This window comes from Pimephales promelas, chromosome 3 (assembly GCF_988280905.1).
Source record: "Pimephales promelas chromosome 3, fPimPro1.hap1.1, whole genome shotgun sequence".
Classification (NCBI taxonomy): domain Eukaryota; kingdom Metazoa; phylum Chordata; class Actinopteri; order Cypriniformes; family Leuciscidae; genus Pimephales; species Pimephales promelas.
In genome coordinates this window covers 9072413-9096770 of record NC_142771.1, presented here as the reverse complement: position 1 = coordinate 9096770, position 24358 = coordinate 9072413, and the positions used below count along the sequence as shown (strand labels likewise).

Sequence of the window (24358 nt, the reverse complement as noted above, 5' to 3'; positions counted from 1 at the left end):
AAAGCAGCTTCACAGTGATAACATGAAAGTAGCACAACACAGATCAAGAACATTGCTAAACACTAAATAACCCCAACTGAGCAAGCTCAAAGCAAGCCAAAAGCAAGGCGACAGTGGCAAGGAACCAAACTCCATCAGATTGGATGGAGAAAAAACCTTGGGAGAACCCAGGCTCAGTCGGGGGCCAGTTCTCCTCTGGCTTACATTCATATTGTTTATATATAGACCATTTCACAAGATGTAAACAACACTGGTCCAGAAGCACTTCCTGTTTCAGTTATTTAACACTACATAAAAGCTGGGATAAAATACAACCAACAGGACATTTAAAACTGAATCAAAAAGTTAAACAAACATCTTTAAGATGTTTTCTTTGCATTAGAAATAAAGAAAACAGTTACAAACTGAAACAGGAAGTGTTTCTGGACCAGTGTTGTTTACATCTTGTGAAATGGTCTATAAATATTAAATATAAATATTGTTTATGAATCAAACGGCGCCATAACATATCGCAGGCGTTGAGTCGTCTCATCACAGGCGTTGAGTCGTCTCATCACAGGCGTTGGGGCATCCGAAATCCCCGTGAGAGGCTGGACACAAAACTGGACCTGACGAACGCCATTTTTCTCGGGACAAGCGTCCCGAGATAACAGCAGAAAGGCAGATGGGAAATAATTAGCATAGCTGATGTTCATAATGATTTCCGTTATAACTCACAAACTCTCCGTAACCCGAACTCTCCGCAACCCAACCATACGCGCCGACCCGTTTGTCTAAAAGGCTGTCGAGCCCCACTGGTGCGTTAAGCAGTTTCAGTGGCAGACGGTTCCGTATGGCATAACAGAGGACTAGAAGGTAAGCATTATGTGAATGCTTGACTAAAGAGATGCGTCTTTAATCTAGTTTTAAACTGTGTCAGCGAGTCAGAGCCTCGGACCGTATCGGGAAGGCCATTCCAGAGTTTTGGAGCTAAATGCGAGAACGCCCTCCCTCCTTTACTGGACTTCGATATCCTAGGAATGACCAGAAGCCTTGAATTTAGTGATCTTAAGGAACGCGGTGGATTGTAGGGCGAAAGAAGGTCCGTTAAGTACATAGGAGCTAAACCATTTAGGGCTTTATAGGTCAGTAGTAGTATTTTGTAGTTGATGCGGAACTTAATAGGTAACCAGTGTAGAGATGATAAAATCGGTGTTATATGATCATATTTTCTTGACCTAGTAAGAACTCTAGCAGCTGCATTTTGTACTAACTGTAGCTTGTTTATTGAGGATGCAGGACAACCGGCTAATAAAGCATTACAGTAATCTAGTCTCGAGGTCATGAATGCGTGAACTAATTTTTCTGCATCAGAAATAGATAGCATGTTACGTAGCTTAGCAATGTTTCTAAGGTGGAAAAAGGCTGTTCTTGTAACATATGAAATATGATTTTCGAACGACAAGTTGCGGTCTAGTATAACACCCAGGTCTTTTACTGTTGTGGATAAAGTAACAGGACATCCGTCTATATTAAAGATGCATTGTGAGAGGTTTTGTGAGTAGTTTTTTGGACCAATAAGTAATACCTCCGTTTTATCTGAATTTAATAGCAGGAAATTACGCGTCATCCAGCATTTTATATCTTTGAGATACTCTGTCATTTTAGATGAGTTAGTGTTTTCATCTGGTCGTGATTAAATATATAATTGAGTGTCGTCAGCGTAACAGTGGAAATTAATTCCATGTTTTCTTATAATATTACCAAGTGGCAGCATATATATTGAGAATAGCAGAGGGCCTAAAACCGATCCTTGCGGTACTCCATAGTCTACTGACGTTATCTTTGATTTTTTCCCATTTAAACAGACAAAATGAGAACGGTCCGATAAGTACGATCTAAACCAGCTTAATGCCTGTCCCTGGACACCGGTGAAGTTTTGTAGTCGATCCAAGAGTATTATATGATCTATAGTGTCGAACGCAGCGCTAAGATCAAGTAGGACTAGTATTGAGATACAGCCTTGGTCAGAAGCTAAAAGTAAATCATTTGTAATTTTAACTAGCGCAGTTTCTGTACTATGATGCGGTCTGAATCCTGACTGGAATTTTTCATAGATATCATTTTCTTGCAAAAAAGAGCACAATTGAGCGGACACTACTTTTTCAAGTATTTTGGACATAAATGGAAGATTTGAAATGGGTCTGTAATTTGCCAAGTTATTTGGATCTAATTGCGGTTTCTTAATGAGAGGTTTTATTACAGCCAGCTTGAATATTTTTGGGACATGACCTAAAGATAAAGACGAGTTAATAATATTGAGGAGAGGCTCTTCCACTACAGGTAATAGTTCTTTCAGTAGTTTAGTGGGTATTGGATCTAATAAACAAGTTGTTGGTTAAGATGCAATGATAAGTTTATTTAGCTCCTCCTGTCCTATCGTTGTAAAGCGGTTTAGTTGTTCTAGAGGGTCCATAATTGAAGCTGAATCATAAGACACCATAGCGGATTGTACATTTATAATTTTGTTTCGGATGCTTTCTATTTTCGCATTGAAGTAATTCATAAAATCATTACTACTAAACTGTAAAGGTATATTTTGCTCTGGTGATGTCTGTTTATTTGTTAGTCTAGCCACGGTGTTAAATAAAAACCTTGGATTATTTTGGTTATTTTCGAGTAGTTTGCGGAGATGCTCAGCCCTGGCTGTTTTTAGTGTCTTTTTATAACGTGACATACTGTCTTTCCACGCGATTCTAAAGGTGTGCAGACGCTTGTTCTTCTTTCCTTGAGAAAAGGGACAAGCATGAGCAGAGCTTCTTCCCTGTGAACTTAATTCACTCTCATGAGTAAAAAACGTCTCGGTTACGTTTGTAACCCTCGTTCCCTGAGTAGGGAACGGAGACGTTCCGTCGGATGCCGATGAATCAGCATAAATCATCATGAATCAGGTCCAGTGCTGCTGTGGCCGAGTGGGAGTAGGCGGAAGTCAGAGGAGGGCGCATTCAGCGGACTGATGCGTCTGAACTGGCGGCTGGTTGGCAGCAGATGGCCACGGGGTCAGACAAAATAGCTACAGTCCACTTCTGGGCGGCCGAGAACTGTTGGGCGAGAAGTCCTCAACCGCGCCACCGAAGAGGCCAGCCTGGGATATGGGTAAGTGGAGGAAGTGGGTTCACTCAGCCTCGCGCACATCAACCAGGTTAAGCCAGAGATGTCTGACCACGCATGTGGACATCACCTGACTCAGGGAGCATGCGGTCACCTTCGTCGCTCGTAGAGCAAGGTCAGTGATGGCAGGCAGCTCAAGGATGAGCCCTGAATCAGCCCTACCCTTGTGCATGTCATTGAACACCCAGAAGGATGGCAATAACATGCAGTGAGGTGGCAGCCTGCCCTGCAGCTCTATAGGTCCCTGCCACTGGAGTAGACAAGAACCTACAGGCATTGGAGGGGTGCACTAGGTGAAGGTGCTGTGGGCACACATAAGTGTTGCCTCTGAGCACTGCACAGGGGGAAACCCCAGTGTACCCTAGGCCTCTAGGAGGGCAGAGAAGGTGGAATAGGCTGCTAAGCAGTCTCGAAAAGTCAAAGGAGACTCCCACAATCTCATGACCACCCCCAAAAGCCAATCATCAGCCTTAAGTGCTCGGGACATGGCAGAAGGTTCCACACAAGCCCAATACTCACGGCAGCCCGGGTAAGCATAGCTGTGAACTCTGGATCAAACTCGCTATGCTAGCATATCCGAAGACAGCAACACAGATGAGCCATCATACAGTGTCTCAAGGACACCAGCTCACCTTAATGCAGCGACTCGGGACCATGCAGGCTGCAATTTGAAAGACGGGGTGTGGACCGAGGAATTTTCGTCTGTTTAGTTCCAGACCTGCCGTCTTCTGGCTACCAGCCTGAAGTATTATCTTACGTGGAGAAAAATATATCGGAGTGTGGATGAGGGGACTCTCACTCTATTGAGCTCATCAAGTCTCGACCATTACATTGCGATGGTCACGTTCCCGCTGGGAGAACGTGACACACCCACAAGCGCTGTCTGAGCGCAATCAAAGCCCAAACACGTCAAACAGAGCTTGCGCCCATCAGCTGAATCTATCAAAATACCTCGCTATTAACAGAGGCAGATCGTCTTTAAAAAGTTAAAATTGTATTTTTGTGAGAGAAAAGCTTGCAGCAGTGCTGAGGCGCCCAGGGAGAAACACACATGCTGTTCAGTTCAGCAGGCAGGAATATGAAACTCGCCATCACACCAACACCGACTGGAAGTGCCTTGTCTAGAAGATTCTCGAAGATAGTCCGAGAATAGGCTGCAGGAGTGAAGAAAACTCTTGGCTGCGAAGCGAAAACATACCTGCATTTGCCAGCGTCCTCCTTTTATAAGTACGAGGTAAGGCGGAGATACGCTATGCAAAATCCGCAGACCCATGGCATTTCTTTGCCATTGGCTCGTTTTGTAATACTCGATAGGCTTTCTAAGCAAAACCCCATTCATCGTCATCCGACGGAACTCGGAGTGACAACGAAAGGGAACACAAAGTCCATGCGTGTCCTCTGGTGTCATAAAACGAAGACACGGATGAACACACTTTCTGAAACTCTTGCTCATCATTGCCAAACACTACAAACTAACAGAGCATGTTTACACAAGCTCAGACACCGAATATGTGAGAAGGTTTCCCAAAGCATTAATACCAAGACACAGCATCAAGCTTCTACTTCGAAGGGAACTACTACTATTCTCTTGAGCAGTGAGACTGAAAATGTTGCTGCTGTTATTTTACAATCTGAATCATTTTTGTTTCAAAAACAAATCTATAAAATACAAATAATTCAGTTCTAAAATTCAAATGTATAAAATTCAAATCTTTGTCTCCTGCTTTATATTAAACACCCAGCTTACACTGAAACACACTGTTACACTGCAAATGTTCTCTGAGTCTTAACTATTTAATAGAGAACAACTGTCTGCTGGAAATTTAGAAAAGTCTATAGATGGTGTGTCTCTGAACTGTTCCACCATCTATAATGTGCAAACCTTATAGTGTGACCTGAAGGAGGATCATCTAGAGGTCAGATAGCTTTTGTTTATTTCACCAAAAGAGTGCAATCAATAATAATAATAATAACACAACATTACTCCAAACTATAGTAAACACTGTATAAAGAACAATGTACCAAAACAAACACTAAACACTCTTAACCCTGTACCTAAGTACCTACAGTAGTACCCTGCCATGTCACATACAAAAGTAGTAGTTGCTCTGTGCTTTGGTGCTGTTAGTGATCACGATACATGCATAGAGCCCAAGCCAAATCAAAGCAAGCCCAGCTTTTCAAGCAGGCCAGGCACGGTACGGAGCGATAACACTGGTCAGACAAACCAAACATTGGGAGTCAAACTTGCTCAGGCACGTTTAGAACGCCTAGCCCTAGTGTGAGTACATCCTTCCTCACAATTATTTATAGACAATCTAAAAGTATATATGATGCGATAGAAGCAGAAAGTAGACCTTTTACAAACACAAGGTTGTTACAAAATTTATTTTTTTTTTGGCATTACAACTGATGCATTTCTCTTTTTACAGGTTCAACAGAGAGTGAAGATGATCTGAGGATTGTTCTGCTGGGTAAAACTGGAGTTGGGAAAAGCGCAACTGGAAACACCATCTTGGGAAGAAACGCTTTTAAAGCAGAGGAATCTTTTGAATCAGTGACCAATGAGAGTCAGAGAGAAACATCTGAAATCAACGGTCGACGTGTTACTGTGATCGACACTCCAGGACTGTTTGATACTGAACTCACTAATGAAGAGATCCAGAGAGAAATCAGACACTGCATCTCCATGATCCTGCCTGGACCGCATGTGTTTCTCTTACTGATTCCACTGGGACGATTCACTAAAGAAGAACAAGAATCAGTGAAGATCATACAAGAGACGTTTGGTGAGAAATCTTTAATGTTCACCATCGTGCTCTTCACCAGAGGAGACTTTCTGAAGGACAAAACCATTGACCAGTGTTTGGGAAAACCTGGATCTGTGATCAGAAACCTGACTGAAGCGTGTGGAAACAGATATCATGTGTTCAATAATAATCAGACTGGAGACCGAACACAGGTGTCTGATCTACTGGAGAATATAGACAACATGGTGAATGCAAACGGAGGGAGTTTCTACTCGTGTAAGATGTTCAGACAGATGGAGAGAGAACAACAAGAACAACAGATGAAGATCCTGATGGACAGAGAAAGAGAAAGAGAAGAACTGATGGAAAAACTAAAAGAGGAGAAAGAGAGAATGAAGATGATGATGGAGGAAGAACAACAGAATTATGTCAAAGAGAGAAAGAGAAGAGAAGAGGAGGAAAAAAAGAGGTGGGAGAGAGAAGAACAGATTTCTAATGAACAGTATCAGAGACTCAAGAGTGAAATGGAGAGAATAGTCAGAGAGAAAGAAAGAATAGAAAGAGAGAGACGAGAACAGCTACAGGATTTAGAGAGGAGACTTAAAGAAGAAAGAAACGTGAGAGAAGATCAACAAAACACTTTTGAAGAGAAACTGAAACTCCTTGAAGAACAGCATGAAGACGAACTGAAGAGAAGACGATAGAAGTGGAGAGAGGAATATGAGAGAGAGAAAGATGAGGAGATGAAGATCTGCACTGAAACTGATGATTCACTACAGGTGAGAGTTCAGAGAAACCTGGAGAAAAATATTCATGCTCATCCATTAAACCTCAAACCTCATAAAACCTCTACACATATTGCCTTTCTATTCATATTTTTCTGAGTAAATATGTTCATTTCACACTTTAAACAACTAGAAAACCCTGAAAAATATATATATTATTGTTTTTATTAATGGTAATAATATTTTTTTCTTTTGTTTACTGTATAATTGTGTTTTAAACAGGGAGAAAACAGTGACATTGGAACAGGAGTCACAGCACATCTATTTCGCAGACTTCATCTTCACGGGCGTCACAGTAAACTGAGAGCTACAGATGTTCTTCAGGTAACTGAACATTCATTACAGTCCCATGAGTCTTGTGCTGAAGAGGAGCTGGTTCAAAATTTCCTTCAAAAACTACTGATGATGGACTACAGAGTGAGATATATTAAATCTAAAGAGACCAATGAAGGTCACAAAGAACAAGGCACCTATGAGTCATTTAGACAAGAAGCTGATTCTGATGACTTTTTTAATTTCAATGTAAAATCAGTGTCTAATGAAAGAACAAGCCCGTCTGATCGCATTCACCCGATGGATGTTCAGATGGCTGTGTTTCATTGTGCTGATGGTTTCCTGAAGCAGTTGATGGTCACTAAACTGTCCCAGTGTCAGTACGCTCTGCCTCTGCTTGTTCCTGATCCATTCACACAACAGATTGAGTTTCCTCTCTGGACATTCAGACAAATCAACAAGAGCTGGAAGGTGAAGAACACCAACAATGAGACCATCAGTCAAACCCATCCGGTCTACAAGGCACAAACTCCAATGGTGTTTTTCTTCAGATTTGACTCTGTGTCTTCATCCAAGTCTCAGCTGATGAACAGTCTGATCAATGAGAAACACGACACGTTCTTCCACAGGAACTGTCCAGGCAGCAGCAGAACCAGAGTCCTGATGGATGGAGTGGTGGAGATCGCCTGGTTCTGCCCCTCTGGGAAAAACACGGATAAATTCACGGACTGTGTTGCGTTCTGTAATCTACACGGTGATGCAGGAGATCATGAGAAACAACTGAAGATCCTCACTGAAATGGCTTCAGTCAATGTTGTTCTTCTACCACAACTTCAGAAAAATGACAGAAGTGCAGAAAAGATCCAGAACCTGTTCAGAATCACAAAACCGCTTATTTGTCTTTTTACAGAGGATGAATCTACTTTAATGAAGATGAAGAAAGGGAAATTTAAGATTGGTCTGAAAGACAGACATCAGTCAGAAGTATCTGAAGAACTCAGAAGAGCCATAAATGAGTGTCTCTCAGAATCATCTTCCACTTTCAGACTTGTAGATTTGTCCAAACACTCAGACATCAGAGTAGATGAGGAAGATGATGAAGACTGCAGGAGAGGAAGAGAAGCAGCACAGCAGATGATGAGTTTACTGGAGAAGAAAGATCTGACAGAAATCAAAGAATCATTTCTGCCTCATCAGGGGAAACTGTGGCATCAGTGGAGTCAGAAGAACAAAGAACTACATCGACCTCGAGCAAATGAGACAGAAATGGACATCAGTAGAAAACTAACAGAGATGAAGTATATCCGTGAACAGCAGCATGAATCTGACATCAGTGAGTTTATGAAGATCTTTATTAATGAAATTAACTCAGATGCTGCAAATAAAAATATTTTTTTTCTGAAGTTGCTTAAAATATGCCTGGATGAATATATGTCTACTGGCCTTTCTGCTATACATAAAAAATATGATGAAATGTGGTCAGCAGTTGTAAGACTGAAAGAGAATGATGATAAATCCAAGGAATTGACAACTGAAAAAGAAGAACTTGTGAGAATGTCTAAGGATCTTCAAGCTGCAGGCTTTGGGGTGGAGCACATCATAAGAGAGATCGGTCAGATCTATGAATCATGTTCATCTGTGGAGAAGAACAAGAAAGACCTGCCGTTTCACTTCTCTTCTCTCCCGAGTCTCGCAGCAGAGATGATGATCTCTGGATTTCCACTGGAGCTGATGGATGGAGATGCTGCTCATGTTCCTGTGATCTGGATCTCTGCTGTTCTAGATGAACTCATCCAGAAACTGGGAGACCAGAGAGTCTTTGTGCTGTCAGTTTTAGGGATTCAGAGCTCTGGGAAATCCACCATGCTGAACGCCATGTTGGGACTGGAGTTTGCCGTCAGTGCTGGCAGGTGCACCAGAGGAGCTTTCATGCAGCTGGTCAAAGTCTCAGACGAGATGAAAACACAGATGAACTTTGACTATATTCTGGTTGTTGATACTGAGGGTCTTCGTGCTCTAAAACTGGCTGGAAGATCAACAAGACATCATGACAATGAATTGGCCACATTTGTTGTTGGTCTTGCAAATTTAACTTTGATCAACATCTTTGGTGAAAACCCATCTGAGATGCAGGACATTCTTCAGATTGTTGTTCAGGCCTTCCTGAGGATGAAGAAGGTCAGACTGAATCCCAGCTGTGTGTTTGTGCATCAGAACATTTCAGACGTCACAGCTGGAGAGAAAAACATGGATGGAAGGAGACGACTGCAGGAGACACTGGATGAGATGACAAAACTTGCTGCTGAAGAGGAAGTCTATGATGCAGAATGTTTCAGTGATGTCATTGAATTTGATATTCAGAAAGATGTGAAGTATTTTGCTCCGCTCTGGGAGGGAAACCCACCTATGGCACCACCAAACCCAAACTACTGTGAGAATATTCAAGAACTAAAGAAAACTATCATGTCTCATCCCTCAAAATCACATGGAATGATGCTGATAGACCTAAAAGATCGTATTAAAGATCTCTGGGAGGCTTTACTGAAGGAACGATTCGTCTTCAGCTTCAGAAATTCTCTGGAGATTTCAGCCTACAGGAAACTGGAGACAAAATACAGCAAGTGGTCTTGGAGTCTTCGCAGTGCCATGATGGAAACTGAGAACAAACTACTCAACCAAATAGAAAATGAAGCAATTCATGAGGTTGAGGAAACCGATCTTCAAACAGGACTAAAGAAGACAAGTGAAGAAGTGGAGAAATCAATGTCTGAATTCTTTGAGAAAGACAAAGATAAAGATATACTGATTCACTGGAAAACATCATTTGAAATCAAAATCAAAAATGTTCAAAACAACATTGTGAGAGAAACAAAGAAGAAATTAATTGAGATTCTTAAACAGCGAGACCTGAAGAAAAAGATTGATGATCAGAGGAAACATCATGAAAACACTCTCTTTGAAAAGAGCAAAGAACTTGCCTTAAAACTCAAAGACAAAACAAATGATGAAGAAACACTAAAGAAAGAATTTGATTCATTCTGGAAACACAGTGTGAAGAAGATCATCAGAGACACTCGTCCAATAAAAGACAATGACATAATGAGAGATGTGAAACTCTTCCTCAGTGACATCTATGAAAGTGCTCCTATAGGTCACTGGATGGAGAGCACGGATATTTTTTCTGTGCCAAGTTATACTCAATACGTTCTTTTCAAAAAGGAGTTCAAAAAGTCTGTAATCAAGTCATCTAGATACACTCAAACATTGTCTCCAGAAGATAACATAAGAAATTTCATCACAGATGTTGCTCAGCAGACAGACAAAATGATTCAGTCATTCAACATTTCAAAGATGGGCTACAACATCAGCTGCATTCAACAACTTACAGATTACATCAAGATGAGAGTAACAGAACATCAGAAAACATCTGTGGAATATGAGTTCAAGAATGAATTCTTCATGGATTTAGTTCATTCCATCTGTAAGAGAGCAGAGCAGATGATCTCTGACCAACACAAAATGTTCAGAGACGCCAATGATCCAGAAATATATGTTGAGAAAAAGAGAGCGGAGTACTATAATATTTTCCAGAAATACTGTCATGAAGCAACATCAGCTGCTATTTTTGGAGAAATCCTCTGTCAGAAACTGAAAGAGCCCATTGAGCAGAGTGTCTACAAGAAGACTGCCAGAGATCTGACTGATGAAATGAGATCAAACTGTGAATCACTGAATGGAAACAGATCAAATCTAGAAAAACACATCCTGAAGACACTGGCAGAAGACGAGGATTTTGACAAATACATTAACTACATTAAAACTCCCAGAGATCACTTCAAGAGATTCATCAGAGATGAAGTCAGTCGGTACATCACTGATAAGTTCAGTGTCAGTGTTTTACCCAAGATGAAGGAGAACATTGAACTCCTGCAGCAGAAGATCATGAAAGCAGCACATGAATCTACTGAAAATGTTCAAGTGAACAGAGGAGATGTTGGTTTGTGGTTGAAGAGTTTCACACAGCAGCTCTCAGATGAGCTGATCTTCTCTGAAAAAGACCTCAGTGGAGTCAAACATGATAGTGTTGATGATTTCAGCTTCCTAGAAGATGTGATGAAAAAAGAACTTCCTGCTATAATGTCTGATATCTACTGTAAATTCAACACAGAGGCATTTCCAGTAAATCTGGACTATAAATTCAGGCCAGATGAGCTTCTGATTGATCACTTCTGTCAGTGCTGTTGGGTTCAGTGTCCGTTCTGTGGAGCCGTCTGCACCAACACCATAGAAAACCACGATGGAGATCACAGTGTTTCTTTCCATCGTAATATTGGACTAAATAGAATAAATTACAGGAGTACATCTAACTTGTCTACTCATATCTGCACATCAGCAGTGGCAAGCAAGACTCTGTATTTTCATCCCAATGATTCAGATGATTTAGTTCTCTGTAGAGATTATAGAACAGCAGGAGGAGTTTATGCTAACTGGAGCATCACTCCTGATCTCTCTGAACTGCCCTACTGGAAGTGGTTTGTCTGCAGATTCCAGAAGGATCTGGAAAAATACCATAATAAAACATTTGAGGGGGGAAGAAGAGATTCCAGATGGATGGAGAAAATACTCTAAACTAGATGCTATTGCGAGTTTAGAGAAATGCATCTAAAGGAGATGGTAAAGAATGAGACTCTTATGGTTTATGTCAGAAACTCCTCAGATCACAGTTAGATACAAGTTTTTATTACGTTAAAGGGATAGTTCACTTTGAAATAATTTTTTGATATGTTTTATTTTACCTCAAGGGCATCCAAGATGTAGGTGTCTTTGTTTCCGCGGTATTTTCAATTTTGATATTTTTAGGTCAAACCGTTGTTGTCTATCAGTCAAATAATGCAGGTATAGGGGTCCACGTCAAAGAGCAACAAGTCAAAATTAAACATGATTGAATGACTTGTAAATGTAAGTACACATTGATGGCCTAAGACACGAAACGAGCGGTTTGTGTGAGAAAACTAACAGTATTTATATCGTTTTTACCTCGTGTAACACAGCCATGTCCAACTGATCTGACGGCACGGGCGCTTCGGTCTGCGCATGCGCCGGAAGTGATCGCTTGCGCGTCTACGTCACTCATTGTTTACACAGAGATTTCGGAAGTTTTACCTTTCACTAAATATATTTAGATATACAGGAAATCGCAATGGAAGATGACTTCAAAATACTGTGGAAACAAAGACACCTACACCTTGGATGGCCTTGAGGTAAGCTAAAACATATCAAAAATTCATTTCAAAGTGAACTATCAATTTTAATCAGTGACAGTCTGAACCTATCTACACCTAACAGAGAATTATAATTCACTGGATAAAAGGGATTTAAAGACAACATTCATTGTAAAAGTCTTCTGATCTATGGAGTTAAAAGAAATGAATGCAAATTTTCTAAATTAGAATTTTAGACAAATGTATCAAACAATTGTATGACGCATTTAAAAAAAACTGTAATTTTGTCTAACTGTAAAAAAAAAAAAAAAAAAAACACACAGGACAACAACTGAAAGACAAATGTATTTTAACCCCATGGGTTTCTCTGCCCATGTGGACATTAGACTTATGGCAATTTTGTAGTTGCCTCTTCCCTTAACCCCTCGACTTTTTGAAAGGAGATTGTAACACAGTTCACAGTAACAGTAACAGTAACAGTTAACACATCCTGAGCGTGACAGCCCAAATACAAATCCCAAACATTAATCCAGAAATCAGACGGTTTGAAACACAGAAATCAAAGGGTGAAACACAGTAAGGCAAATACAAACAGCACAAAAATGTTAGCCAGGACAAAACAAGAATTTGCACTGAGGGTATGTTTACACAACAATGATGTGCTAAATTTACCTACTTTTATTTTATTCCTAAAAAAAAAAAATGAAAATGATTTTATTTTTGGCTGTTAATAGTATTTTCTTATAGAGTGATATAGAGATATATCTAAAATCCCCTCTGTGTATATATAAGACTCAAACTCTCTTCAATAAAGAATCATGTGAGTTGATTATACTGTATGAGCAATAATGCATTTTTCCCTGAATATTCACATAATTGCAAATGTGAAATTGATTTTACACAAGAGATTAACATACAAAAAGTGATATTAAGTCCGGTACATTTTAAACACAGTATTGTTTGATCTATTTTGCATTTTTAAGGAGAACAATGCTCTGTTTGATGCTGTCAGTGAGAAAGTGCCTTCATTTTTTGATAAGACAATTTTCCAAAAAGAGTTTTTGTCCAAAAACAATTATGACTGATTACTACATTGAGATAACATAACATAAATCAAGTTTAATGACACTGATTTCTTTGTAAGTCGTAAGGATGCATTTGTAAGTCACTGATAAAAGTGTCTTGGTGTGTTTGGTGGTAAACGCATGTGCACACTATCAGCAGCTCACTCTTTTTTAAGTCGGACATTACTGAACCACTGACTTGCGACTGTTGATTTAGAACTGGTTCTTTGGTTCAGTGACTGGTCTAAGTAATTACTAAGAGCCACTAGTGTAGAACTTGTTCATTTGCAGTTGGGTCTCAGGCTCATGGCAGGTACACTGGCTCATCTTTGTACTATGTTGTTGTTGATAAATTGATGACTTAAAATGTCAATCAAAAGAAAAACAATTATCTAGTATCATGAAGAAATGAAGAGTTCAGATACAAAAGCCTCTAAATGCCATTTGAAATTTTCTTCTTTAATGATGATTTTTGTCAAACTTGTATATTTAAGTTCAGTAATTTCACTTAAATAACAATTAATAGGTAATTATCATTGCCATTTAAGTGAAATCACTGAACTTAAATATACAAGCTTGATAAAAATGATTATTCTAGAAGAAAATTTCAAATGGAACTCTTCAAATATAATCACAATTGGAAAACTAATGTTAGGAATATTAAATTGTTTTAGTAACATTCATGAAGTAAAATGTCTACATAATTCTAAGTCTCAAAACCTTCTCCTGAAAAAACTTGAATTATTTTTTAATATTAAAAAATAGCACAGAAGCAAAGATCTTTGGGTTTATATATTTAATTCGATACCAACATTTCAGCAGTTTGTACCAACACCAGTAAAATGTAATTATTCTTGGTACCAATTTCGGAACCATAGCAAAACCTATTGGAACTATTTAACTATTTTAAAATAAAGAAAATATTAAATTAATTCATTATTAATGATAATAATAATTACATGTAAATAATACATTAAAACAGCAAGTAGTCTTGATTTTTTTTTTAAGCTAAGTAAACATTTCTTTACAAAGTAAAAATTCATTGGAGTTTCGGATTCAATCCTACACTTAAATACAGTTATAACAGTGTAATGTGTAATTAGCAGCATGAAAAATACAACTTTTCTTCAAATTGTAAATTGGCAAGCAAAAAAACACTCCCATTATAATCACTGAAGCTGTCAATCAGAGTTCTGCACTCCTGCAAAAACCTACCCTTATAACCCTGCCCACACTGCACAATGCATCTTTACATTGTGTTTATAATTAAAGGATTCATAAGTGTGTAGAACATAAACTTAGGCATTTCGACAGGATTCTGACTAACTTAAACTTAAACATGTCTGATTGGCCACTGCGCTCACATGCTCAATAGTCATGTCAGTGATTGGCTGCAATGCTTCAAAAAACACATTGTAAATAGAAACACTGAATACTTTTCACGAAGCATAAATATTGAATGCTCAGGTGTGTTTAAATGCAGCCGCCTATCAGCGGTACCGAACTGACCTAGTACAGGTACTTTTGTAAAATTTCAGTACAGACTGAAGTACCAATTCTTTTGACACTAACACTAAGGGCCAATCCCAATTCTACCCCTTACCCCTTGACCCTTGACCCTTGAAACAGAGTGGCAAAGCGTAGGGGTGAAAATATTCCCCTAAGAAATGGGACACCACTACGCCTCCGTTAAACGTCATTATATTATAGCGCCTACGTCACTGGAGATGCGCTGATGTTTATCACAACTTCCAAGATGCCGTCGACAGCTGCAGTTATCTCAGTCGCGTGGGTTACAGCTATTTTCTTGCATTTATCTTGTGAAGTTCGCAGGAAACAACGGAGACGACGAAAATATGTTGCGGGACTATCGTTAGCAAACTACAGTAATTTTAGCGATTTTTTTTTTTTTTTTTTTTTTTTTTTTTTTTTTTTTACAAACGTTTCTGTGAAGAAACTAACCGTAAATATGAACACAATATTGAATGTAACATAAAGCAAATCATTATTTGTCGTTACAATACTTATTAAAGCCACAAATACTTAAATTTATGGGTCTCCTTTGTCGCTTGGGCAGCCAGCCTGGGTTAGCAGTGACACTTCTCATACCCCTTCGTTTGAAGTGTGCTCCCGAAAAATCTTCGTTTGAAGGGCTATCTGGCCCTTCCCCCTAGCCCTCCCCCTCCAACCAAAAGAGAATTGGGACAGCCCTACCCCTTCACGTGGACGCGCAAAATGGAGGGGAAGGGGAAAGTGAAGGGGTAAGGGGTAGAATTGGGATTGGCCCTAACACTAGTCACAATAGACAGCAAGTCCTCTGTAATCATCCGAAAACAATTGAACTGCCTCATCTGAGTTTTTTTCGGATATGACTGAATCACTGACTTTGACTCTGCCAAATTCATTTATTTTGAACTGGTTCTTTGGTTCAGTAACTGGTGTAGTTGCTATCAAACTAAAGTCTGGTTCATTTAGATTTTGTGAACCAGCTTGACCAATTCAACTCAAAGAACGATTTGTTCAAGAATCAGACCTCACTAGTATCTGGAGTTTCTCCTGTGGGAATGGAATCAGCTCTACCCCCAATGAGTCTCTTTTATGTTTGAGGAATACGTCACCAAACATTCTGGTGAACATCAAAAGGAGACTCAGAGGTGCTTGGGCCTATGACCTCCAGGAGGGATTTCACAACTGATGCAACTCTTCTATCAAATGCAACTCTTCTATGAGATGAAATGTAACAGGTAAAATTTTCAAATCATGACACCAGAAGAATGGAAAGACAGTTTCAGTGAAGGTGGTTGTGAATGTGTGTAGCTTTGTGCTAGTTACAGGATCAGAGAATGACACCGTTCCTCTGTCATAGTCCAGGTGAACTCTCACACGCTCAAGCTTCTCTTTCACAGGAAAACCAAACCGCTCATCCAGTCCGTACTGCACCCACCAGACACCAGAGTTAAAGAAAACACCTCCCTTCCTCTGGTTTGATGCTGTAGTTACTCCAAGACTCCAGTACAAACTCTCTTTGACCTCCACATCCCAGCAGTGTGTTCCTGAGTTAAAGCCCTCTGAACCCAGAACACACGAATACTCATCGAACCTCTCTGGATTATCAGGAAGTGGTTGACTGTTCAAGCTCCATCTCACACTGGTCAGATCATCCGACAGAACTAGATGTGACTGAGCCGAGTTTGGATCCAGAATAACAGGAGCTGATGAGACACAATCAACAGATGCTTTTATTCTGATGTTCATATAATGATCACGAGTAGGGTTGGGTACCGAAACGCGGTGCCAATAGGGAACCGGTTCCGACGTAAACGGTAATAACCATTCCGTATAAGAACGAAAATTTCGGTGCCTGAGTCTCTGCCATTAGGCGCACACACGCAAAGTCTCTCGCTCTCTCCCTCTCCGCCGTGCGCGCACTATACGGTTTGAAGCAGTCTGATCTGTCTCGCATGCGCACTCTTGCTCGCTCGCTCTAGATTCCGGGGGAATTTAACTAATTTGCGGGCATCAGGGAGCCGTTATCAATATGCGGGAGACTCCCGGAAAGTCTGCTGATAGCGAGGGGATTAATGAAGATGCCGAAGACAAAACGCTTCAAGGATTGGCTGCATTTCACGTGTAAAATTATGCGTCAGAACGATTGTCTGAAGCCCATGTAGAATCACCTTAATCCATTGGCTGATAGCGCGGGCGCCGCCTTGACACTCACATCATCATATTATATTAGCGCGCTAATCATCTGCTCCGAAAAGGAAGCTTGTCGAGAGCGCGAGGAGTTTGGCAGCGAACGCAGCGTCTCGTTCCCTATTCAGAGAACATGGGTTACACAAGTAACCAGAGACGTTCCCTTTTTCAGGTTTACTCAAAGCTGCGTAGTTTAGACGCAGTGGGAATGAAATACCAAACACGCCAAGCTAAGCGCTGCGTAACTAGTATAATGACCAGATAACTTACATGACTGGTTCAAGCAGACAAAACATGGGAACCAGTAGCCATGTCGATATTAGATTACCCTGGTAGTAATCTCTGTTAATCTCCAGTATTATAACATTGTTTGATACAATATTGTTTTATTTGATATTATGTAAATGTGAATTTTTATTTTATATTGGTTTATTTATTATTACCATATGTTACTTGTATTTATATTGTTTAAAGATTTAAGTTAATATTGTGTCCAGTTTGGCCCTGTAAAGAAAAGGGTATTATTTTTTGACAAAGTGTGTGCAGGTTCATTTTCTTAAGTACCGTTTCAAGAACCGTTTAAAAAATACCGATAAGGTACTGGTATCGGATGAAACCCAACCGATACCCAACCCTTATCACGAGTGAACTGTAAACAGATTATTATGAATCAAGAAAATCATCCAATTAATCAAACACATCAGAAATTTTCCTTTGATCACTCTCAGTGTTATAGTAAACGTGCTTAAGAAACTTCAGATTTGGATTTCACATCAATAGAAACTGATACTGACAAAACAACTGAACTCTGGAGATCTGCTATATTAATGTAACTGTAAATATTATGTTCATCTCTTGTTGGTGTAGTAGCTCATCTTTAACGCTAAACTCATTTTATCTTCACCCATATACCCTTTCCCCCTTTCCAGTGTGTGTGTGTAGCAACACAGATCTTCTCCAGACTCACTGTTTTGGATGATGTCCTGCATCTTCTTCCAGACTCTGAACGGCAGGTTGCCCAAGTATCGTGGCACATGAATCAAAACTCCGGAAGCCATCAGTGGATCCGGCTGCGAGATCTGGACTCTGGAGGAACATTCAGGAGTCAGAACTGCAGTGGATCAGAACAGGAACAAGAACAAGAGACACCAGTAGATCACTCACCTTTCCATTGAGACTGGAAACTTCTGCAGAACAAACACACCATTCATCATCAAGAACTCAATTTATCATCAATAAATCAAACAATGATGTGAAATCAGACCTTCAGAAAGCAGACGTCATTGGCTTTCATCATCTCCTCCATGTCGTTGATTGCGTGTGAAAGAGCTGAGATGTGTCTGTCCATCTCCTCCAGCTTCTCCTTCATCATCTGCTTCTTCTGCTCCTCTTCCTCCCTCAGTGCAGTGATTGTAACTGCTTCTTCTTCTCTGAGAAACCGATGAAGCTTCTCAAACTGCTGTTTAATCTGACGCTCTGTGTGCTCCGCTTGAGACTGAAATCAAAATCACATTCACTTCAATTATCTCCAAGATAAGTGGGGAAATGTGGGTTAGTTACTGCAACTACAACTTTAACTTTCCCAAGTACTGGTATTGTAGTAGTAGATGTTATTCTCTGTACTTGGCAAATACAAATAATTCTCACCATCCTCTCATCACAAAACAAGTGCTAAATGGTTTTTTAAGAGGATTAATAAAAAAGGAAAAAAAGATTAACATAAATGAGGTTTGAGATTAAATATTGCTAAGTAACTAAATGTATTTTTAAAATCTATTTAAAAACCTTAAAGGGGTCATGACATGAGAAAACCAATTTCCCATGATCTGCAAGTTCCCTTTCAGTCTCCCACCTATTCATCGGTCACCAACAGTGTAGGAATCTCGCTAGAGAGGCCAATCTACTTTGAGTTTAACTAAAACGAGCCAATGCACATTGGCATGCAATAATTGCATCAGCTGCGCAGCATCGCACACCAAAATATAACGAGCAGCAGGTGCATATCATCTTCAGCATTTCGATTCGGAGCTGACAGGTTTATGTCTGCTCTCAACAAAGTGGTGTTCAAACTGAACAGCTTGCATCTTTCTAAAGAAGACATTCAACCCGTGTGTTTCTGGATTCGTAGCCTGGCACTGAGGGATGGTCTCGATAGCTGTGTCACATGTCTGGACTTCAAACATCCTGAGATAGCATTCGTGGATGAGTCATGCACCCATTGTGGGAATATGACCATTGCGGACCTTTGAGAATCACAGCAAGCGCACATCCTTTAGGGAACCAACCCCCTAGGAACCCTCACTAATTGTGCGCTCTACAGCCAGTAGAGTTGCTACAGGTATGCACTAGACCATCTCAAGGTGCTGTACCAGCCTTATCATTTGGGGCTCCCCCCCATGACCGTATGTCGAACGTTGCATCAGAAGGTGAGTTACACTTCTTTAGGGATGACGATTCGACTATGTTGCCTCCTTCAGGAACCTTGCCCGAGTGGCTATGCTTTCCCACATGGAAAGAAACTATATGAGGATATATGCGCATATATGAAACCTATATGCAGTTTATATGCACATATATGCTGCATATATACAGCATATATGCACATATATGATAATATATATGCTGCATATGTGTGTATATATGACACATATAGGCAATTTTAGGTGCATATATGCACATACATGATAAGATATATGCTGCATATGTGTGTATATATGACACATATAGGCAATTTTAGGTGCATATATGTGCATATACAGGCTGTAGGTCTCCTGCATTGCTTCTTTATATCCACACATAAGTGCTATATGCAAGAGTATCCTATACTGTAGCTCATGGCAGGATCTGGTCATTTGTAGCTCATCCACTCTAAACAATGCTGGGTTGTTTGAACCCAAATTTGGGTGAAATATGGACAAACCCAAATGTTTGGTTAAAAATGTAATTTCAAATTTTAACCCAAATTCAACTTTCACTTTCACTTTTTCAACTGTACATTTTTTTAATTGCATTTTTAACCCAACATTTGGGTTTGTCCATGTTTGACCCAAAGCATTTTTAGAGTGTATATGTCACTATATTGCTCAAATAAATAAATAAATATTTATATAGGCCTACATATCAGAATGACTTAGTGGAAAAGAAGGAAATGTATAACAAAAGGGTTTGTTGTTTTTTCATTTTACCAAAAAGCCCTTTTTCCAATTTCAAGTCACTTTCCCATACACATCCACACATTCACCGATACATCCACCAAATGCAATGCAAATTGCAATGTTTTCTGTATTGTCTGAATGCAGTTTTTTTTTCTGGCTGAAAGGTCATTACAGTCAAAAAAAAAAAAAAAAAGTTAATAGAACGTACATTCAAATAATAATCATCATCCCACCATCCCATCATCTATCTGAGCAATTCACAGTGGTTAATAAATTCGAATGCTGCTGCACTGCCGATTGGCCGCTACAGCGCCCCGTAGTTGATGACGTCACCCGCCTAACGCTTGACGTTATCCGTATCCGATGAGATGAAGTCAAGTTTCGCGCCGGAAGATAACGGCTGGGAGTAAAAAATGCGATTTCAGCATTGGAGATCCTCTAAGTCCTACTTATCACCAATCGTAAGTATTCCTAATTTTATATTTATTTGCAGGGTGGAAATTGCGGTGGCTGAGAAGTATAAACTTAGCATTTATTTTTTGCCAAACACACCTGTTTCAGCCCATACACTTCCTATGTTGTTAGCTGGTGAGGTAACGTAACGTTACTGTGGGTGCTAAAATAACTTAGCCGTTGATAAGATTCAATTTAGAATTAACGTGTATTTATTTGTTTTCTGGAGGAATTCGTAGAGGGTTAACAAAAGTCATGGCCTTGAGAACATAACGTCATGAGAATAAATGATACTTCTCTGCCAACGGCTCAAGAAGGCAATCGGCTCCAGAAAAAAAAATACCTGTGGAGTTTGAATTTGGTCGAAATTGGTGAAAGAAAGAGCCGTATCAATGGGCATGCCTTTACAGTTGCAGGAAATGTCTTTCAAATAGCAAACATTAACGTTAGGGCATTACTATTTTGATTAAGTGATTGTAATTGTTTTTTTTTTTCTTTATATAACCTCTTTCTAGAATTACCTCAAATAAAAAGTTACCTCGCCATTATTGCTCAAAAAGGTAAGTTCCTCTGATTTTGCTTTTTAAAATTGTTTCTCTAGCAGAGCTTTAGAGACTTGTGATGTTGGGCTGATTGATAGTGTTAATTATTTGATTTAAGTTATTTGCACTTTAATTTATTGAAGAGAATAACTTTTATTTTTCTTCTATGAACAAGACTGAAAGGAGTCCTGTTGAGGATTTAGATTCCTCCTCTTTTGAAAAGTGCAACCGGTGAGTAACCCCATTGAATTTGTATTTATTTATTAATAAATATCCCCATCCCCACCCCGACACCCTATCCTCCTCCTCCTCTCCTTTAAGAACATTTAGGGCAATTATTAATTTGTTTCATATTATTATTTTGTGTAATATTATTATTTTGTTTCTTTATCATTAATCTGCATTCATACATAAAAACATATAAACTATTGGGAAGCTAAGCATAAGAATCAATATGAAACAATGCCAATAAATGAATAAATTATTTTTCAGATTGAAGTTATAAAGGGCTCTGGGGTGTTTTGCCAGGCAGAAGTGTGGGAAGCAGCCCTCCTTGCCACCTCTGCTACTGCCATGGTGTGGAATCTGCTGCTGGGCACATTTGATCTGGAGACTTTGCTGAAAAACAACCTGAATGGTACAAAACATTCTCCTAATCTCTTCTGTCCGTAAAAAACAATTAATATTCTGTAGAATAAATTATGTTTGTGTGCGGGCATACCATCGCTTTTTTACTTGCCATTTTTGTATTTCCTTGCACCTCAAGAAAATGTGATGTGTATATAAAAAAAGTATTGCTTTCACAAGCTTCATTTTAACCCCCTTTTATAATAATTTTGAAATTTTATTTTAAGGTGGGAAGCCAACCAGAGGGGATGGGGAGCAGCTGGTCGCCCTTGACCAAATTAAAAAGGCATCATTATTGGTGAGTAAATGTATAAAAGTTTTGTTTTCCCTTCTCAACGCATTAGGATTTTATAAGTTCACCACTTTAACCATAGCCTACTTGTATCAATGTTTATTAGGCATCATTTGAGACTGTATAAGGGATTATTGTTACTATATCTACTTGGAACCTATAATACTAATTCATCACTTGCTCAGTTCTTGATCCTAACTTTCCTTTTCTTAAGCCACGTTTCAGATTTTTCAGAATCTTCAGAATCTTCCAATTGACATGTTTACATGACGCATTTTTTAAAATGATCAACCTTTTATCAAAAAATATGTGTCCGATCACATCTGTACTGTAAGCACTTTGGGTTCCTGATGAAGTACTATATTCTTCTTCTTCTTCTTCTTCTTATTATTATTATTATTATAGTGTCTTATTATTTTTGTCTTCTCTAGATGCTACATTGAAGAAGTGGCCGTCAGTCAGCCGAGGGGAGATGGGCACGTCTATCAATTCAAAGCTCATGGAGCTGAGAAGATCAAAAAGATTTTTTTTCTATCCAGTTTTTTTGTCTTATTTTTGTTTTTGTACTATTTGATCTTAAGTAAATAAATCTAAATGCATACATTTTGGACTATTATTTATGTTGCCTAGTAGCTATGGATTTTAATAATTATTCTAATATAGGTAAACATGTTGGTGCATGTATAAATGCACCTATATGTGCACATATATGCGTACATACATGTACATATATAGGTACATGTATGCACGTATATATGCACCTATATGTGTACATATATGCATGCATACATGTACATATATAGGTTCATATATGCACAAATATATGCACCTATATGTGTACATATATGCGTGCATACATGTTCATATATGCACCTATATGTGTACATATATGTGTGCATACATGTACCTATATAGGTGCGTAAATATGTGTACATATATGCACGTATATATGTACATATATGTGCATATATGTACATATAATATAGGAAAACGGCCAATTTTATATATGTCACATATATTAAAAACATATATCAAAACCTATATTAAAACATATATGTTTATATAGGTTTTTAATTTCCAGGCCGCTGAGAGGGTTGGGCTCAAGTCGAACCGAACACTGTGTCCCAAGTCCTCAAAGCTGGACAGTTGGTTTTCTCGGGGTAGCTTGCGCTAGTTCTTTGCGTCACACCCTGGTAATGTTCTTTCTAGAGGTGCATGAGGAGCTCACTAGGTCATGGATCGTGCACCTTTTACTGCATGACACCATCTTGTTAGACCCTCCACCCTTGATGGCAGGGCCTTAATGGGTTATGCGTCAATTTCCCCAGTGGAATGGCCCGTTGCTATGCCCGCAGCCTCTATCTAAGAAACGCAGAGCAGCCAGCCTATTCAGCCTATTGAGGGCGCCCCGCCTATTCAGCCTCCTGCCAAACCAGCCAGGAGTCGCAGGAGGGTAAGAAACCCAATGACAGGCGACCCGAAGATGGAGAGGATTGGTCTTCAGGAGATGGTGACTGTACCATTTTTTCCCCCGGAGGAGGGCTAGGAGGGCAGTGGAAGGCCGACATCCTTACCACTCTCACTCTTCCATCGGCAATGGGCAGCTGTGGGCGGTTTGAAGATGCCACCAAGTCTTCTCGGAACTCTGCCCAACCGTGGAACCAGGTAAGTGTTGCACAGCACTCTCAAATCTCGCAGGGGGCGCCTTAGAGAGAGAGCCCCCCGGCAGGGTCCCTGCGTTCCTCCTCACCGCGGGCACGCCTCCAGTCCCTTTGCCCGGAGGAGGCCCTTGTTCCCATGAAGGAACACAGCGTTTGCATTCACAACTATCTCGATGATTGGCTGATACTAGCAAAGTCTTTAAACCAGTTGTGCGAAAACAGGAACCTTGTGCTCAGTCCTCTCAGCCTGTTGAGGCTTCAGGTCAACTGGGAAAAGAGCAAACTCACCCCTGTGCAGAAGATCTCTTTTGTCGGTATGGAGTTGGATTCGGTCGAACAGTCAGCACACCTCACAGAGGAACATGTTCGGTCAGTGCTGAACTGCTTGAATTTGTTCAAGGGTAGAATGGCGGTCCCATTGAAATTCTTTCAGAGGCTCCTGGGGCATATGGCAGCCGCAGCGGCTGTGACGCTGCTCGGCTTGCTCCGTATGAGACCACTTCAGCACTGGCTTCACGGCAGAGTCCTCAGATTGGCCGTAGGAGCACAGCACTAACTGTGTGACAATCACACTGGCGTGCCAACCTTCGTCCTCTGGTAAGACCCTTAGTTTCTTCAGGCAAGAGTGCCCCTGAAAAAAGTGTCCAGGCAAGCTGTGGTTTTCACAGATGCATCCGCACAATAGTCA

At 39.9% G+C, this 24358-nt stretch overlaps 2 protein-coding genes and 1 long non-coding RNA gene across 4 annotated transcripts in view; 2 read left to right on the top strand and 1 right to left on the bottom strand.

Moving 5' to 3' along the window:
* Positions 1 to 12204, top strand: part of LOC120489080 (interferon-induced very large GTPase 1) — a 33270-nt gene extending 21066 nt beyond the window's left edge. Inside the window, 3 exon segments of the mRNA XM_089128143.1 lie at positions 5583 to 6679; positions 6908 to 11557; positions 11559 to 12204. Of these exon segments, the coding sequence (XP_088984269.1) occupies positions 5583 to 6679; positions 6908 to 11557; positions 11559 to 11624 (5813 nt within the window). The 3' untranslated portion in view covers positions 11625 to 12204.
* Positions 12205 to 14023: 1819 nt separating this feature from the next.
* trim35-3 (tripartite motif containing 35-3) overlaps positions 14024 to 24358 on the bottom strand; it is a 68392-nt gene continuing 58057 nt past the window's right edge. Inside the window, exons 3-6 of the mRNA XM_089128138.1 lie at positions 18205 to 18435; positions 18105 to 18127; positions 17908 to 18026; positions 14024 to 16456 (exon numbers count right to left, since the gene is read on the bottom strand). Of these exons, the coding sequence (XP_088984264.1) occupies positions 15930 to 16456; positions 17908 to 18026; positions 18105 to 18127; positions 18205 to 18435 (900 nt within the window). The 3' untranslated portion in view covers positions 14024 to 15929. The remainder of the gene's footprint in view (positions 16457 to 17907; positions 18027 to 18104; positions 18128 to 18204; positions 18436 to 24358) is intronic.
* On the top strand, positions 20049 to 22593 carry LOC120462295 (uncharacterized). Of its 2 annotated transcripts, none has more exons than XR_016154218.1 (6): positions 20049 to 20556; positions 21064 to 21108; positions 21266 to 21321; positions 21619 to 21727; positions 21945 to 22015; positions 22441 to 22593. It is a non-coding gene; the product is annotated as an uncharacterized LOC120462295 (long non-coding RNA). The 2 variants fall into 2 exon arrangements; XR_016154212.1 differs by having other exon boundaries at positions 20053 to 20556; positions 21583 to 21727.